The sequence below is a fragment of the Haliotis cracherodii genome, unplaced genomic scaffold, assembly GCF_022045235.1.
Source record: "Haliotis cracherodii isolate W230 unplaced genomic scaffold, xgHalCrac1.p SCAF_15, whole genome shotgun sequence".
Taxonomy (NCBI): Eukaryota; Metazoa; Mollusca; class Gastropoda; order Lepetellida; family Haliotidae; genus Haliotis; species Haliotis cracherodii.
Window position 1 is genome coordinate 30,458,583 of NW_027266270.1, and position 20,663 is coordinate 30,479,245.

At 38.5% G+C, this 20,663-nt stretch overlaps 1 protein-coding gene across 5 annotated transcripts in view; it reads right to left on the minus strand.

Moving 5' to 3' along the window:
• Positions 1–20,663, minus strand: part of LOC139462507 (myelin regulatory factor-like) — a 90,455-nt gene that overhangs the window by 24,288 nt on the left and 45,504 nt on the right. For 4 of the 5 annotated variants that reach the window (XM_071244276.1, XM_071244274.1, XM_071244273.1 and 1 more), the window contains exons 3-4: positions 7,265–7,474; positions 3,032–3,108 (exon numbers count right to left, since the gene is read on the minus strand). In XM_071244276.1, coding sequence (XP_071100377.1) covers positions 3,032–3,108; positions 7,265–7,474 — 287 coding nt within the window. Of the gene's footprint in view, positions 1–3,031; positions 3,109–7,264; positions 7,475–17,684; positions 18,051–20,663 lie in introns of those variants that run through there. The other variant, XM_071244278.1, reaches the window with a different exon arrangement.

Genomic DNA, 20,663 nt, shown 5'->3' on the forward strand with positions numbered 1-20,663 from the left:
CACAAATATCCAGCTGATGTTTATCTAGCTATTGTTTATTATAAACATAAACAAAGTAGAAATAGGATGTTTCCAGCAAGGATTGAGTGGGTTTGGTTTAAGACTGCTTTTCAGTTATGTCACATGGTTTAACACCACTTTGAACAGTCTTTCAGTTGTATCACTTGGTTTAACACCACTTTGAACAGTATTTCATAAATTAATTATAACAAAGATTATTCTATCGTTACATTTGAAAAATGTTGTTTATTTCCTTTCTCAAAATTACCAATAAACCACAGTCTTCTGATGGTGTAGAGAGTATGTGAACATTTGTAATGGTGTAGAGAGTATATGATAACTTTTGATGGTGTAACAAGTATGTGAGCACATGTAATGCTGTAGAGAGTATGTGAAGACTTGTAATGCTGTAGAGACTGTCAATGGTGTAGAGAGTATTACATGTAATAGTGTTGAGTGTATTACCACTTTTGATGGTGTAGAGAGTGAACACTTGTAATGGTGTAGAGAATATGTGAACACTTCTAATGGTGTAGTGAGTGAGTGAGTTTAAAGCAGCTTTTAACAGTATTCCAGTTATATCACGGCATGTCAGCTTAATGTGGGAGGAAAGCCTGATGTGATGCAGGTCTCAGATGTTTACCACCTCGGTCAAACCCACGAGCATGGGTATGGTGCTGACAAACCTAGAAACATAATTGGGGCGAACCAGGATTCGAACCCACAATCATAGGTTTCTGGCATGCCCAAGGGACGCAACTCTGCACAGCGAATCGCGGCACCTTACACAACTGGGCCACCCGTGCCCCCTCTGATGGTGAAGAGAGTATGTGAAGACTTGTAGCAGTGTAGAGACTATGTCAACACTTCTTCTAATGGCATAGAGAGTATGTGAACATACACACTTGTAATGGTGTAGAGAGTATGTGAACACTTGTAATGGTGTAGAGAGTATGTGAAAACTTGTAATGGTGTAGAGAGTATGGGAAGACTTGTAATGGTGTAAAGAGTATGTGAACACTTGTAATGGTGTAGAGAGTATGTGAACACTTGTAATCGTGTAGAGAGTATGGGAAAACTTGTAATGGTGTAGAGAGTAAGTTAACACTTGTAATGGTGTAGAGAGTATGTGAAAACTTGTAATGGTGTAGAGAGTATGGGAAGACTTGTAATGGTGTAAAGAGTATGTGAACACTTGTAATGGTGTAGAGAGTATGGGAAGACTTGTAATGGTATAGAGTGAGTGAGTGAGTTGGGTTTTACGCCGCTTTTAACAGTATTCCAGTTATATCACGGCGTGTCAGCTTAATGTGGGAGGAAAGCCCGAAGTGATGCAGGTCTCAGACGTTTACCACTTTGGTGAAACCCACGAGCATGGGTATGGTGCTGACAAACCTAGAAACATAATTGGGGCGAACCAGGATTCGAACCCACAATCATAGGTTTCTGGCGTGCCCAAGGGATGCAACTCTGCACAGCGAATCGCGGCACCTTACACAACTGGGCCACCCGTGCCCCCTCTGATGGTGAAGAGAGTATGTGAAGACTTGTAGCAGTGTAGAGACTATGTCAACACTTCTTCTAATGGCATAGAGAGTATGTGAACATACACACTTGTAATGGTGTAGAGAGTAAGTTAACACTTGTAATGGTGTAGAGAGTATGTGAAAACTTGTAATGGTGTAGAGAGTATGGGAAGACTTGTAATGGTGTAAAGAGTATGTGAACACTTGTAATGGTGTAGAGAGTATGGGAAGACTTGTAATGGTATAGAGTGAGTGAGTGAGTTGGGTTTTACGCCGCTTTTAACAGTATTCCAGTTATATCACGGCGTGTCAGCTTAATGTGGGAGGAAAGCCCGAAGTGATGCAGGTCTCAGACGTTTACCACTTTGGTGAAACCCACGAGCATGGGTATGGTGCTGACAAACCTAGAAACATAATTGGGGCGAACCAGGATTCGAACCCACAATCATAGGTTTCTGGCGTGCCCAAGGGATGCAACTCTGCACAGCGAATCGCGGCACCTTACACAACTGGGCCACCCGTGCCCCCTCTGATGGTGAAGAGAGTATGTGAAGACTTGTAGCAGTGTAGAGACTATGTCAACACTTCTTCTAATGGCATAGAGAGTATGTGAACATACACACTTGTAATGGTGTAGAGAGTAAGTTAACACTTGTAATGGTGTAGAGAGTATGTGAACACTTGTAATGGTGTAGAGAGTATGGGAAAACTTGTAATGGTGTAGAGAGTATGGGAAGACTTGTAATGGTGTAAAGAGTATGTGAACACTTGTAATGGTGTAGAGAGTATGTGAAGACTTGTAATGGTGTAAAGAGTATGTGAACACTTGTAATGGTGTAGAGAGTATGGGAAGACTTGTAATGGTGTAGAGAGTATTTGAACATTTGGAATTTGAACTGCACACTTGAGTCAGTACATCTCAGCAAGTTCTCGGCAAACAAAGACACCACTCAAGACAGATTAGCGCCAGTCAGACAAGTTAAACACATTCAAAATCTGAGTATTACATTTCACTGATCAAAATAACTGGCCTAGTTTATCAATACAAACTGAAAACAACATACTGGTACAACAAAATATGGAAAAGATTAAATACCAAGATGAGATTCAATAAATTTAGTTTGACAAAAAACAAAAATAAGCCGATATAATAGGATATACAGTAAAATAATCTTACACATTTCTACTTTCCTTGAAATTTGAATTGAAATTAAATCTTGAAACCAGTGGTCAAGTTAAATGAAATCAAAAGTGTAAAACACAACTATCACAATGATAATTTCAAGTTTAAATAAACTTGTACCTTTAAACACTCAGAAATGAACAGTCCAAAACACATTGACCTACTTTGTAAAAAGATGAAGGGTAGGACTTAACACGGGTGTAATTCCACACAGCACCCAACATGTTGGCCAGCACATAATTGGGTGAAAAAATAACCATGTCTTCCTGCTTTCTAAACCTGTGCAGCTGTGGCTATGTAAGGGAGATAACTCTGCACTCACCTTGCATATTGTGCTGGTTCCCATCTGGGGGAGAATATGGCTCTGACCCGGAGTCTGGAGGGCTGTCTGGCAGAGATCTGGAACATCAGTGAGTGAGTGAGTGAGTATGATCATAAAATGCTTTAGCAATATTTCAACTGAAAAACCAATGACGTCAAGAATGGGCTGCACAAACTGTTCCAATGTATGGGTTTGAATCTGGCGTGCGTGATTGCCCAAGCACCTCTCTGGTTCATAAGGTGAGGTGAAATTGGGTTTAACGTCGCGACCAAGGTTATTGCACTTATATAGCGACGTGCATGCATGTGTGTGTGTGTGTGTGTGTGTGTGTGGCTGCTTCTACTAGTCCGGACTGATGCCAATTTATAGTGCTAGCACACTGAGATACCATGTCACAGTTTAACAACAATACCCCACTCAGACACCGAATACTGACCCCGAGCTGACAAGTCCTTGTTTTAGCCCCTTAATGCCGAGCGCCAGACAGGGTAACAACAAGTTCCATTTTTTAACATATTTTTTGTATGACGCGGCTGGGGATTGAAACCCGGACCTTCCGTTCTCCGGGCTGACGCTCTACAACTAGACCACGCAGGTGGTCTGGTTCATGAGGGAAACAAGTTGCCACTTGTTTAAGGCGCTGCATTGTGCAGAGCTGCATTACTTAGACCCACCAGAAACCTACGATCATGGGTTTGAATCCAACATTCGCCCTGATAATGTCATAACAGTTTGTCAGCACAAAACCCGTCCAAATGGTTTTCAGGTGAAGTGAGTAGGGTCTTGGACGTATTTCGTCACTCGAAATAAATACTTTTTGTTTATTGGATATTTAAACTGAATGATATTGTTAATATCATCCTTCAAGATATGACAGTTATTGTTCATAACTCCCTACAGGACAGATTGTTTTTATTAAATATCACCCCATAAGACATATTATTATTGATATCATCATACATGACAGGCTGTTATCATTAATATCATCCTACAGAACAGATTCTTTTTAATTTCTAATATGGTGTTTTTATACATGACAGCTTGTTATTATTTATATTATCCTAAAGGACAGATCATTATTATTTCTACCCTCCTACAGGACAGATTGTTATTTTATTTTTTATATCACACTAAAGGGGACATTGTTATCATTGATATAATCCTATAGGACAACTTGTTATTACTTATATCACGCTAAAGTGCAGGATGTTATAATTTATGTCATCCTAAGGACAGGTTATTATTTTTATCATCTACAGGACAGATTGTTATATTTTTATTAATCCTACAGGACAGATTATTATTTATGTCACACTGAAGGGCAGATTGTTATCATTTATATCATCCTACAGGACAGATTATTATTTATGTCACACTGAAGGGCAGATTGTTATTATTTATATCATCCTACAGGACAGAATATTATTTATATCACACTGAAGGGCAGATGATTATCTTTTATATCATTCTACAGGACAGATTGTTATCATTTATATCATCCTACAAGACAGATTATTATTTATGTCACACTAAAGGGCAGATTGTTATCATTCATATCATCCTACAAGACAGATTATTATTTATGTCACACTAGAGGGAGGATTGTTATCATTTATATCATCCTACAAGACAGATTATTATTTATGTCACACTAAAGGGCAGATTGTTATCATTCATATCATCCTACAAGACAGATTATTATTTATGTCACACTAGAGGGAGGATTGTTATCATTTATATCATCCTACGGGGTTGATTATACTTATTTAAATCTCCCTACAAGACAGATAATTAATTCTGTATTCCTACAGGACAGATAGCTATTATTTACATCATCCTACAACACTAATTTTCATATTTTTATACAACATTCTAGTATTATTGTTACTCTCTTACAGAACATATTGTCCACCTCCTAGTGATAGATCATCTCTCTATCAGCATGTCTCTAACTCACACTAGTGACACCCGTGCTGCAGGGGAAGACATACTTTCAGCAATGAGTCAGTCCCCCCCACCTAAAGTAAGATCACCAATTAGACTAATGAAAGCAGCCGGGGACGCAGTCTCAAGGCTGGAGCTATAGGGGGGACAACAGCAACCTTTTCATGTGAACATTGTATAAACCTTCAATAAATATGTCGCCAAGGCAACTTGTCTTTCCATTTGTGTACGTTTGGCTTTGAGTGTGTGGCTCCAAACGTGACAAACACTATCAAATGGCGTTCTAGCAAAGAAGCCGTTCCCCCAACATCGTACCTATCTCCGAATGTTACGTGTATGCCGCCTTGTCGTTGGGAGAGGGGTTGTACTCCACACGGTCGGATCACGACACAGGCCGAAGATGGTTCGCACCTATCCTGTTCGTTTCTCTTGTACGTGGTGATATTTTAACACTTATGGTACTGTCAGTCCAAAACAAGTGCCTTCTAGATAGTTCATTCTTGGAGGTCGTGAAATACTGGAAGTTATATTTAGAATATTTCATGCTTCTTCTCTCGGATTACAGATTCCTACCATACAACGTGGAACTATCCAATTCAGCCCGGAAAATATCAGTTTAAATACAAACAAAGAAATCTATGTTTATGACTTTACAAAAACAATTTTTTGGCATATTTTTCTCTCAAACAGAATAAAATTAAAAAAAAAAAAAAATCATTATCAAACCAAGGTTTTACTTTGTAACAAAATAATATCTTCAAAAAGAGTCCCAGTCATGTTTTTCTTCTTAACATAATCAGTGTCTGAATTGTTCTTGATTTGCAAAATCCTTATTTATTCACAGCTTACCATCTTCAGTGTTTCAACCATAAAATATACATTTACAACAACATAAAAATACCCAAAATATAACATTTTCACAGAATAAAATTTTCGACAAAGAAGATTATCTATAAATACTGACATTCTAAAATTATCATCCCCAAAAGAAGGAAACCTAATTTGAAGGAAATATTACATTTAATTTTCTAGACATAACAATAAAATTGTAATCATGTATTCCTAGCTTCTGAAGTGAGGCGTTCTGTGACGGCCAGGTACCAGGAGGTACCAGTCTGCCCGTGTGACGGGAGACAGAGTGGGGGCTGGTAGCGCGAGACAGTGCAACCAACCGACACATTACTCTGACGGCCTCACACCTACACTTTACATAAGTATACCCCAGCGACATACAGACATGGCCTGTAGGCATTTCTCTGAGCTGATGAACAGAAGATATGTCAGTTATATATTCAGATCATTCATGGCCTAAGTTGAACAATGTTGCTCTTAACTTACAAAACACAAGACTTATTGATTAATTTCAGAATAATCAGCATGAAATTCTGGGGATAAACTGTTGTCAATGTTTCCATTTTCCATGTTATCCATGCTGGGTTTTTTTTGCAAAATAAAATAGTTGTTCATTTCAAATATGGTAAAAGTAATCTATTATCTCTTTTCATTCATATTTTGGATTAGGCTATTTTGTCTTTTTGGGGGACAACTGACCATTATTTTTCTTCAAAAAGACAGAAACTTTTCTAGCCTTTATGCTTAGATCTGCTGACTACAGTACATTGATGCTCAAAACATATTTACCATTAGACTATATGAAAGGTGTCCAAGTTTGGTATGGTTTGACATTAATTCATAAATAAGCAATATGCATATGGAGGGGTAGCACTGTGGTAAATTACGTGTTTGCCCATGATGAACAATTCCTGGTTTGATTCCTATATGGGTATAAATTTTTAGGAGATAAACATTATCTTTTCATGTTGAAATTCCATTTAGAATTGACTGCGAAAGACAGTGGTTTCGAATATCAAACTTCTCGGGTATCAAATACTCAGTAATACCTGCAAATCTGAAAACACATAATGTTTATCAATTTTGTCAGCTTGAGTTAACCTCTTTGGTCATATGGACATGGCGTCCATCATCTCAGGTCCATGGTTCGAATTCCATCAGAGGAAATCAGTTCATGAAGATATTCCCGGTACAGGAACAGATGGTGCTACTAAATAGGTCTTCAGCAACCCATACTTGCCATAAAAGGCAACTATGCTTGTCGTAAAAGGCGACTAACGGCTAACTGACTTGGTTGATACCAAATAGCATGGATCGATGCTCATGATGTCAATCACTGGATTGTCTGGTACAGACTCGATTATTTTACAGATCGCCGTCATATAGCTGGAATACTGCTGAGAGCTGCGTTAAACAACAAACAAAGAAAGTACTTACGTGTGATGTTTATATACATGGTGTTGCGTGGGGTCGAAGTTGACGCGTGTGTTGGGCACGCTGCAGTACATGCTCTGAGCATGTGTGGTCTGGGGCTGAGGGTTCAGATGCGATGTGAGTCGAACATTCAGCTTCAGGTCACTCATCCCTGACTGGTCAGGTCGACCTGTTCCATAGGCCACCGCCTGAATTGCCTCCTCTGGGAGGCACCTGAAACATTCAAAATTGTGTGAAACCAAAGGGAGACCACTGGAACGTTCAACATGTCAAACAAAAGGGAGATAACTCCAACATTCAATAGTGTGAAAACCAAGGGGAGATAACTGATATGACATTGCCCCTCATGAATTCAAATATTTTGGTACAACCAAGAGTGTGTGAATGAGTGTGTTTGTCTGAGTTAGCAATAATATGCCAGCTAAATCATGGTAGCCATTAAATAATTTGAATCAGTGAACCAGTCACTGAAACCATGAGCGACAATCCAAAATGCACTGCCACACATACTTTGGATATAGCAGTAAGTGTAACTATTTCAAAATGACTACTGACAACGACTGGCCAAAAAAGTAGTTTTATAAATATTAGCTTCCACAGTGTTGCAGCCACCAAATGAGAAGCAATTATTGTGATTTGAACCATCTGATTAACCAATCAGAAATGTGCAAATAAACCATATTGACAATAAGAATACACTACATTGTCCCAGATATACTGTGAAACCTTCCAATTACTGACAATTGTGTTCCTAGTGAAATCCACCAGATTGCCGAATCCTAATCAGAAGTACAAAGTTATGTACCATTGCAAATATAAATATTGTTCCCATCAAGACTGTTCGAAATGCAAAACTTTCCTTTAATCAGGATCCAGACTAACAAGGTTCATGTGTATCAAGTAAATGAGTTCTTGGTAACGATGCATTAAAGGCCTGACCCCTACTCCGGTACAGGAATGGGGCAACATCTAAACCACATTCACACTTTAGAAAACTCTTCCAGCCTGATATTGACACTAGACATGTTGACATTTAGTTAAACTGAATTAAGAATTCAAAATAGATTGCCTGGTTGAAATGAGTTTAACTTTAGCCGGGTTCAACACCAGTACAGTTCCAGAATAAATTTGTCATCAACACAAAGAAAAAATAAGCTGTTGTCCAAATCGGTTTTGACAGTTATCGGTTATAAATGTGTACAAGCTGAAGAATTTAAACAGGATGATGACCTGGAGTAAAATATTAATCAGTTGTGTCCAGCAGTATCTTACTGTAGTTTCCATAGTAACTGACCTTGTAAACACTGAAAATGGTTGTTAAAGGCAACAGACATGCTTTTTCACTCACGATAATTTCCAAATCTTTTTCTCTTCAAAATATCTGAAGACGACGACTCTAATGAATCAGAGAATCCTTATCACAGCTTCACACACGCACAGCAAACAGTATCACAAACTGATGCACAACAATTCATGACTTTCTTCCACAAAAGGTGAAACTATTTTTATTGTTGTTGTTTTTTATTCTGCAAACCCTAAAAAAGTGAAAGTGCAAAAACAAACATGAAAAGAACTACTTTATTTTTCACAGAATGCAAACTGATGTGATCACAGCAAAGACTTGGGCATCCATTGGTGTATAACTTCCAGATCCATGAGACATTTGTAACTAACACTGCTTTCATGACAACATATTCACAACCTTTAAGTTTAAAATACATATATTCCACTAATCATATTTTCGATGTCATATTTGAGGCAACATATATTCTAAGTCAGTGCTAGTTCCTACATAAACATTAAATAAACGGTAACAGAAATTGCTTGTTTCTTTCTTACAACATGTTTTAATCAACACAAAATTGATGAGGTTATTTTTACTTTCAATATCAACCTCAATAAAAGTTCTATTCATGCATCGCTGTATTGCTGAAATAATGCCAATGCGATGTTAAATTTTAACTCACTCAATCTATTCATGCATGACTCTAAATGAGTCTCTAAAAAATATTCAGTGAGTCATGGTGACTAGTTTTTTAGAGGCTAGGCGAAGCCCTGATGTCTTTTTCATCGTATATTTTTTCCATCCACCAGAATTTTCACACAAGAAAAACATAAAACCAAGAAATAAAAACAAATCTGGCAGGGCACTACACATATATTTAACCATTCAACTTTCTTCTGCACAACATATAAACAAAACAGTACACTGATACTCAACCAAGATGTCTTCGAAAAAACATTGAGATAAAACTGTTAATTCTAACAATTGCAATTCCATAAAAACAAACACAATTTCACATATGTAAGCAATTCATATTCCCAGTATTTGACAAAAATTGAAACTTTTTAACCTGAGCATATTCTGTGGTTTCAGTACCAACTGCTAAACACAATATCCCCTCCACGATGTTTGGACAACCTGGTAGGACACTTCTTAAACAATAGCAGTTTGCTACAACCAAACAATCTCCTCACACAGGCAACAATTCTCTTTCTCATATCCATCCCCCCTACTAACACCCCTCCCCCTCCCCCAACCCCAGGCCTCAACATGGCCCCATGGTCTTGTATGTCTCTGAACAAAGGGATCCAACCATCGGCCAGGTAGAAATAACCAAAGCACTTAGGACTTGATAATGAGGACAGGGGTAGCGATATCTCCAATTGTTCCCTTGTATTTCCTCAACCTGCTCCACAGGTGGGGTCCAAATGGGCAGAAAACCAACCCCGGTCAACACAGATTCCTGCTGTATAGTTAGAGAGTCTGTCTTATGTATAGAAACATATTCTGTGGCCTCAGATATGAAGTTTGCATGTTTTTTTGTTGGATCATGGGTTTTATTCAAAAGAATTGCTGGCATTTTTTCTCTAATATATAGCTACTTAATTTCGTGAATTTTTCTTTCTTTCTGAACATTGATTGATGATGTTGAGGTCTTTCTTAAGTCATCTAACTCATGCCCTTATCATGGTAAAGAAAAACCAATACATCCTTATTACCAGAGACACAGTGTCCTTGGGACAGAGGAACAACCTTCTCTTACACAGTAAATATGTATATTATGCATAGTTCCCTTCTCATAATTTATTGATGTCAGATAGCTTTGTGATAAATCGCAAAGAATAATGAAGAACGAAGCATGGTTATTTCACGATAAAACATTGTTCTATCATGACGTCATTTCTGCTGATTCGAATATGTGCTCGCAACATGGTGACGTCATATTTAAAAACGCTATTTTTGAGAGGGAAGTGTCTAGTAAGTTATTCCCCATAGATGTAGCTGGGCAATGCAGATAAATGCAATGGCCGAACGATTGCATCCTTAGTATGACAGATATGACAATCAGTATTGGCAGAAAACGGACAGATAATCAAATATGCGTGAAATAGCAAACTTAACCCACCTGTTCATAAAATGTACTTGTCTGACATTTCCGAGGTCGGAATCTGTTCAGGGAGTCATCATTATTCAAATTAAGGTAACTATTTTTAAAACCCGTACAATTTATCAACATCCTTAAAGATGCTGTACATAGTATTAATATCTCATGAAGAAATAAATATCACACAATAAAACACTGCAGGGAAAATAGGACACTCTGTCACAGGGGTTTATTTTCTCTGTAGAGTATTATTGTATGATAAACAACGACCACAAGTTGTTTATTTCTTAATATTAACACCACATTCAGCAATACTTCAGCTATATGATGGTGGTTTGTAAATAACTTAGTCACAGGTTTGACATGATGATCATCGATCAACACAATTGGGATACGATGACATGCAATCAACCAAACCACCAAGCCTGACCACCCGATCCATTTAGTCGCCTTTGTAATAAGCTTACGTTGATCGGTACCTGTTTTCTCTATATTCTTGTTACAAGAAATCTCCACTGTTAAATATTCAAGTCCACAGACCAGTGGTTGACCTCATGAGCATCAATCCACGCAATTGGGATACGATGACATGCATCAACCAAGTCAGCGCGTCTGACCACCCGATCCTGTTAGTCGCCTCTTACAACAAGCATAGTCACCTTTTACGCCAAGCATGGGTTGCTGAAGACCTATTCTACCCCGCATCTTCATGGGTCGATTAAATAATTTCTAACAAGATGTCATCACACATCTGTAAAAAATGATATGCAACATATCATTTTACACCAGGATAACATTTGTTGCTAGGTATAAGGAAAATTGAGAAAATTCATCACATTTTTAAGGCCCTTTGAAAGCCTGGCTGCCAAGTTAAAGACCTTTGAAAGCCTATGCGAACCTGGTACCTTTTTTGGGGAAAAATGTCTTGATGTAACCACTACGCTGCTTTCCTTATCAGGGATGCGTGCAGAAACACTTAAAGTAATATTTATCACTAAAACACTTTGAAAAGGTATCAGATATAACTGTTTAAAACAGGCATCCTAAACCAAGTAATAATAGATTCTACATTTTCATTTGTTTATCCAAACTTTTGAATAAAATATGATTTATTGAATATTCACATTACCATTGCTAGTCAAATAACACTCAATGACAACAAAACGCCTGGAAAGATGTGATAAATGTACTGCTCACAATATTCAGGTTATGAGCAACCAATCTATCACGAGCATGTTTGTTTATCAGTCCCAAGTCCTTCATCAATGTCACAATCGAGACAAAATCTGAAATATTTGAATTCCCCCCAGGCCAATGAGATACCTCGACACGGAAATATCATGTGATGACACAAACACTATTTGGGTTGACACAAACATGACTGACACCTGTGGAATAGGATTCTACGATAACACAAAGATTCAGGCCGCGAATCATATAAAACTCTCCACCTTTAGAATTAATATTGGACCATTATTTTTATCTGGTTTTTAAATGAAGGAGTTCATCGTTTGTTGACTAACAATCCCCATTCAATTTGTCACCTGGAGCCAGTGGAGGATCAACATGATCAATTGGTTGATTGGTTAGATTAAAAGACTGCCTTAAACGTTTATTCACGGTGCATCATATGAAATGTACTTTATGGGGGAAGTTAAAAGGTAACCCCCAAAAACTAGTTACAGTTGTGAGGGGGAGAGAGTTTAAATTTAATGAGATACAATTTCTGGGGAATGTTTGGAACCTGCTCAATGCAGACATTTTTCGTTTTGTTTTTCAAATAAAAAAAAAGCAGAAAGGGGCTAAAATTGTTGCTTACAAAAAATACTGACTCTTAAACATGTGATTACATGGCTGCTACTCCTTACTTATCAACTGCATATAATCAGTGCTAAACATTACATTAATAAAGTGAACGCCTCAAACTCTGATATATATTAAACTGAGTATATATAATTAAGAAATAAATGCATGTGGGAGTTGTTTATCGTACAAACAATAAAACACTGCAGGGAGAATAAACCATGAGGGGCGCAGGGGCACATTATGTACAGCCTCTTTAAGGATGATCATAAAATAAATAATAATGACTCCCTCAATATAAAACGTCAGTTGCGAGCACATGTTCGAATCTCTATAAATGACGTCATGCTAGGACATTGTCTTATCGTGAAATAAACCACACTTTTTTCTTCGTTGTTCTTTGCGATTTATCATGAAGCTTCTGTATATCATCAAATTTAAACCAAATAATACTCTTTCTCAAACTACCACCCCCACCACTACACCCATACTGGTCAATAATATCATATTTTGATAATATAATGACATTGGACAAACCAGTGGTTGACATTGTGAGCAACAATCTCCAACCTCTTGGGTATCACAGCCTGATCTGGAGTTGGTATTTCCTGATGGTTGCCTGCCAATCCAAGTAATGTTCATGTCAGCCACTGTGACTGTCAAATCCCCTTGTAATCCGCCAACACGACAAAGTTGGTTGCAATCACCCTAAATTTCCCAGATCCATGGTATTGGTACAAAATATCAATGCAACCATGTGATCAATGCAGGTAAGGTGAAATGGGGCTTAACGTTGTTCCAAAATGCTGCACTTAAGTCGCAAGGTGCATGCACAAGTAGTGTCAAAAGGTTGTGTCAAAACCAAAGTTGAAGAGGTGCCTTTTTATCTATCCTAGTAAGCGGTATATAGGTCATTCAAACAGTTTACACATCCGTAAACCACCAATTCCCAAATTCATAGAAACATAGTCTCAATTTTGTGAACGGTGGACACAGGTAGCCTTGTAATCTGAGGCTCCGCAAATATGGCAACCCTATGGCAAACCACGAACCTTAATGGTCACAAGTTCGAATCCAAGTTTCACCCTGGCTGTTTCTAGGTTTGTCAGCACCATAACCATGCTCATGAGTTTTCCCGAAGTGGTAAATGTCTGACCTGCATCACTTCGGGCTTTTCTCAAGCTGACACTGTGATATAACTGAAACACTGTTCAAGGCAGCATTAAACCATAACTCACTCACTCACTTCGGCCTGACACTCATTTAAATATCTAGACCATTAGCACTGGACCCACTAAACTTGAAACCCCAAACTATTCACCCATCTATCACACAGTCAGGTCACTTCAACAAAGAAGATTTAGACCAGACTTGGAATGTTGTAACATGACACTATTATTCAATAAAAGTCTTTACCTGGGGGACCTGTGAGGGCAGCCCTGGCTAATCCAGGACTATGTAGATTCAATCACAGTTGAACAGAAAATACTTTACATCATATGACCAGAAATTGTCTGAAGTGCTCGAAAAACCTATTTTTTCTGAATTCTGAATTTCTCTCAAAAGACAATCTTAGTATTAAAAAAGTCCACCAGAGCCAAAATATTTTTTAAAAAAACATGCTACAGAGTCAAATTAATACTCATCATACACACCCTGATTTTTCAAAAAATAAATTTCTCTGAACTCTCAAAACACTATACAGTCAAACAAATATTAGTATAAAAAACACCAGCCTCCCATTCACACTGGATACCTAATAATCCAAGGCAAGTCTACAACACTTTGGCAAATCTATATTTCTTCAGTTTCTGAAAATAAACATTCTTTGAGCTCTGCGGCTTTCTATTACACAGCAAAAGAAAATTTAACAAACCAAATCAAGGTCAACATGCAATAGGAGGTACAGTCACAACAGAGTTGAATGAAGTCACAAGAGAGTTAAAGTCATTTCTCATTGATCATAGGCTTAAATGTTTCGTCACAAATATTGAGTCCACTCTTTCGCTACTCTGAACTTCTCTGGTTCTTTCAAGAGTCATTTCTTCCAGCTTTGTCTGTAATATTACAATGACACTGATATGTACATTAAAATGTTTTACCATAATCGACGTAATAAGCACCCCCGCTCTAATAACTGCCCACGGCGATATTTGCTTATATATTGGCTAGTGAACAATCCCAATTAACTCCCTTTCCGATTGATCAATGCACAAGACTTATTTATTCGTGTATAATACGCACTCGTGTGTTATATGCATCCTTAATTATGGGCAACTAAATTCTCAAAAATATATCTATCGTGTATAATACGCACAGATTCTTCTTTTATATTATTTTCAGGCCGTCAGCATAAACCATAAAATTTACAATCTTTCAACTCTGTTTTTATCCCACCAAAATTATATTCTAATAAGAGCCCCTTATTTCTAAATTTGTGAGTGCCCTGGGCGCTTATTACGTCGAATATGTTAAGTGAAGTTCCAACAGATGGATGGATGGACAGATGGAGAGATAGAGCCACGGACAAAACAACATGAAAGGACGGTAACACATTTGTATTTTATTTACTGAACTACAGCCTACAGGATACTGTAAGTTCGGCCCTATCACGGATATACTCAGGGCTGGCGATACCGGATGGCATTGCATGATGGGAAGCCTTGTGCAGAAATACAAGTGTCGTTAGGTCACCTCTTAACAACTGTCGGCTCAGGAACTAACACTTGGCTCTTATGACAAATTACATCTGTTGATTGTGGTTGTGGTTGGGATCTGTTTCATATACAGAATGGTACATGATAATTAACTAAACCACAAAGAAGTGAGTGAGTGAGTGAGTTGGGTTTATTGCTGCTTTGAAGAGTATTCCAATTGTATCATGGTGAGTCAGATTAATGTGGGAGGAAAGCCTGAAGTGATGCAGGTCTCAGACATTTACCATTTTGGTGAAACCTACGAGCATGCGTATAGTGCTGAGAAACCTAGAAACATAATCAGGGCGAACTGGGATTTGAACCATAGCTTTCTGGTGTGCCCAAGGGATGCAACTTTGCAGTGAATTCCAGTGCCTTAAATGACAGGGCAATCTGTGCTCTCCCAGAACATGTGACCAATGCACAAGATATATTGAGTTTGTAGTGATAAGATTCTTTTTTTCCCCATGTTTTATTTTATTTCTGCTATATATAACATGATCTTACTGTCATAACAAAGCAATGGTGTCACAAACAAACCATATGATATGTTACTGAATTTATTGAAATCCAAACACATAATCATGTCAGGAGCAGGCTGACACATCATCTGGGATATTCAGCTAACAAATCACATGACTACATTCTACCTTGGATCCCATGGGGATACAGTCCGTCTCAGAGTAGGTCCCCAGTAAATAAGCAGTAACTAACTAGAACAGGTTTTAATTGTTTGTTGTTTAATGTCACACTTAGCAATATTCCAGCTATATGATAGCGGTTTGTAAATAATCAAGTCTGGACCAGACAAACCAGTGATTAACATCATGAGCATCGATCCAAGCAAATGGGATACGATGACATGCATCAACCAAGTCAGCGTGCCTGACCACCTGATCCCGTTAGTTGCATCTGAAGACAGGCTAAGTCGCCTCTTACGGCAAGCATGGGTTGCTGAAGACCTATTCTACCCCGGATCTTCACGGTGTCCACCAGATCAGGTTGTAACACTAAGTGACTTGTTTGATTGTGTTACATTCTACACTGATGGCGTGGGAAATTGCTCATGACATCAATCATTAGTTTGTCAAAACTGGATTTCTGTTTACAGGCCACTGACGTTATCTTGTAAAGAACAATGACCCATTGTTAGGGTACATATTATGGTACAATGTGTCTTGATGCAGTCACACCTAATCCCGCTTACAAACCCTGACTGCCAGTCAGAGACTGCTCACTAATACATTAGAACTTGTTCCCAATCCATTTCACTAATGTGAATTAAATAAGTTTAAACTAAGTGACACATGGTTTGACGTTTCGCGTTTTCTTACTCACTCCATGGTGACCACGGCCTTCCCTCCAGGCTCCACATAAGGAAAGACTGGATCATAAATGATAAACCAGTGAAGTTTTCTATTAAAAAAAGTAGTTTCAAGGGAAAAGTGATATCTGAAATACTAGATGTTGTAGCCATGGTCCTTTAAAAACAACAAACATCCACATCTTGTCTTTAATACTGTAATTGTAATAATAAATGTTTTTGAAAGAAACAGAATTTCATTTAAAGAAGACATTTTACATCGACACAGCTTTGTTGTCCAATAAAGATTTTTATTATTTAGATCTCGAACTAGGACTGTAAATATGTTCAAGAATGTTCTGTGATTTAACATTTTCATGATCAGAAATATCCTTCTTACTAATCAAGGTTTCAGTTAAGGTCAATATTGAAAATTGTCTCTTGAAAATAGTTTGCTAACAAGATGGAGCAGCATTTTGGCAAGTGTCTACAAGAAAAGGGAGGAAACTTTTATGGATAAAAACTTCTTTCTTTCTAACATGTTTCATAGCAATTTTAAGACTGAACCAGTCTGTCTCACAGACCCTGATACAAATATATATCAAACACAGCCCATGCAAGTTTATAATGTTTGGCAAGTCTAGATTACTGCAGTCTGAAAATGAAGAAAGTCACCAGGCTCTCTTTTATTATATTTTTATTAAGATATCTGAACAAGTGTTTTCTTCTGTACGATATGTTCATTTTAGAGACTAGATGTTAGTCTAATTGAACCAGTACATGTTGAGTAAGATATAGGCAGACCGATTACAGACCAAGTTGTCACAGATACCTAAATCACATATCTTTGACCATGGAAACATACTTATATGACCTTACATAAGGTCTCAGAAGTATACATATATAAGTATAACGTTCTGAACTCATGTAACTAGGTATAATTACGAAACATTTCTTCATTCTTTTACTTCCTTCAGAGCCCAGTCATAGGATTATAACAGACCCTCGACCGGAATACACGGATGTTCACAAATGGAATCACATAATTATCCAAAGAATACAGAACAAAGTTCATGAAATAAATTGTATTACAAGTGATTCTTTATCCATAGAATGAAGTAAACAATTTGTTAAAGTACTGATATAATTACTCACCAAAGAAACATGAAATATATCAAGCAAGCAAAGACAAAACACATTAAAGTTGAAAAGTGTGTGTAATGCGAACATACCTTAACATAGCTCCAAATATTTATCCCTTAGTAAATGTCAGCATTCCAGATAGGCCAGGTAACTCTCACTCACAATCCAGACAATTTGTAAACAAAGGACACAACTTGAAGCCAGCTGCAATTCCTGGAAAATTCTCTCCTTCGGACACAAAACCACTCAAAGATAATCCTTTCCTCCAAAACCAAAGACACAAAAGTTATCCAAAGTTGCAGCTTGAAAACATTACACAACTTAAAAAGTTTCCAACTTTTTCTCTCAATGTTTCTCCGTCTTTCCAATCACGAGTGCAATCTCTGTTCTACCGATCTCATCAAAGATGACGATATGATGTCTGTAGGCTAGAGTGACGGCCACTGAGACTCCGAGAGCTCATTGTTGCCCAAGGATATAACACCCAGCTCCGTTATTCATGCCTAGTGTATGGACGTTGTCTCGTACTGGTACGAATCTACTTGCTACGCATGGCTCGAGTTTACCCAAGCAGCCATATTTGTTTAAGCCAGTTTTAGATGAGAGTAGACGCTAGTCTATTGATAAGAGTTCCTAATACAACCAAGAGAAGTCTCCAGGTTACTCAAACTGTCACAAGTTCAAAGATTTTTTCCATAATATAAAGTTTTAGGTGGTAACACTTTTATCTTTTTAATTTTATATTGCACCATGGTATATTACTCTTGAAATCTCAAAAGCTTTCTCACAAAACATAATTATCTTTTTGAAATCTGTTTACATAAGAGGCTGTTTTAGTCAGCCTTGTATTAATCCTAACATATATGTGAACTTAGTATATTATTTTGGTCCTTTTTTATACCTTATACATTTTTTTAGGGCTTTCATCCCTTTTCCTTCCTTAAGAATTATAAAAAAGATTTTCTATTTCCTATTTCAATTGTATAAATCACCTTGGCATTCAATCAATGAAAACTCTATCTTTGTTTAATGAACATTTATATCACTAACACTTATGACGATGTCATAAAATGCAAAAAAAAAGTCATATCAATTAAAGGTGTCATCTTTATCCTATTGAAATGAGTAAAATTGAACATCGTAGCAACAATGGACACAATAACATTGGCATGATAACCCTTTCAGAGTATAAAATAAACCATGGTAAAAACATTTCTTGACACACCGCATATATTCTGAGGACTCTTTTAAACACGCTTTTGAGAAGATCGTCTGAATATACAAAGTGTACATTCTCGACCAAGTCTTTGCCAGTCTCTACTACGAACAGAGCAAACACGACACCAATGAATTCATTCCAGTGTTAGTTTTGTCATAGGTCAATAGGAACTAGGGCTGGGTGGGGCTCCACTGTGCTTCCTATAGAAAGTTTTAAACACAAATATTTCGTTTTCTTTACATCAACACAAGGGATGATTAAGATGCTGCTGAGATGTTTGCAAGCTCTTCAATGACAGTTAAAGTGGTGTTGAGATTGACACAAATTATTGGCAACTTTTATTTTTCTTTGATTAACTAGGACCAGGATTGTTTCCTTGTTTGTTTGTTTGTTATCGGCAGTGCTGTAAGCAATATTCCAGCTGTGTCATGACGGACTGAAAATAAACACTTTTGAACACGCAAACCGGTGGTTGATATTATGAGCAATGATCCACACCTGGTATGATGGTAGCAATCAACCTAACCATCAAGCCTTATCGCCCAACCAATTTAGCAGCCCCTTGTGACAATCATAGGTTTCTGGGGACCTTTTCTAACCCAGAATCCCCAGAGGCTGGGACACGAGCCTCACGAGCCTCACGAGCATTGATCCACACATTTGGGATACAATGACATCCATCAACTAAGTCAGCAAGCCTGATCGCCCGATCCTGTTAGTCGCCTCATAAGACAAGCATTAACGGAAAGCAAGGGATGCTGAAGACCTATTCTAACATCCAAACATGGACTTTAACAGATGGAACTCTGTTTAGTGTGCACATCACAATGCAAAGGGGTCGCTTATAACACATTAGATTGCTGTTGGAATCAGTAGTATGCAATCTAATAAATATCATATCGCTCTCATATATAGATCTCTGCACAAAGATCTCTTACGAATTTGCCATAGGTTCCAAAACAAAAGAAACTTTCAAACCACCTCAAGACCCCTAGGAACCACTGGAGTCCCTATGCTACCCCCCCCCCCCCCCCCCCCCCACGACAACCCCCATCACCACCTCAATGCCCCTAGGAACCACTGGAGTCCCTATGCTACACCCCAAGACAACCCCCATCACCACCTCAAGGCCCCTAGGAACCACTGGAGTCCCTATGCTACACCCCAAGACAACCCCCATCACCACCTCAATGCCCCTAGGAACCACTGGAGTCCCTATGCTACACCCCAAGACAACCCCCATCACCACCTCAAGGCCCCTAGGAACCACTGGAGTCCCTATGCTACACCCCAAGACAACCCCCATCACCACCTCAAGGCCCCTAGGAACCACTGGAGTCCCTATGCTACACCCCAAGACAACCCCCATCACCACCTCAAGGCCTCTAGGAACCACTTGAGTCCCTATGCTACACCCCAGCAACAACCCCCATCACCACCTCAAGACCCCTAGGAACCACTGGAGACCCTATGCTACACCCCCACGACAACCTCCATCACCACCTCAAGACCCCTAGGAACCACTGGAGTCCCTATGCTACACCCCCACGACAACCCCCATCACCACCTCAATGCCCCTAGGAACCACTGGAGTCCCTATGCTACACCCCAAGACAACACCCATCACCACCTCAAAACCCCTAGGAACCACTAGAGTCCCTATGCTACACCCCAAGACAACCCCCATCACCACCTCAAGATCCCTAGGAACCACTCGAGTCCCTATGCTACACCCCCACAACAACCCCCATCACCACCTCAAGGCCCATCAGAACCTGACCCCCCTGGAACAGCAAAGTACTAATCCCTGCCCCATATGACTGGTCACAGAGCCACATTAAGATGCTCT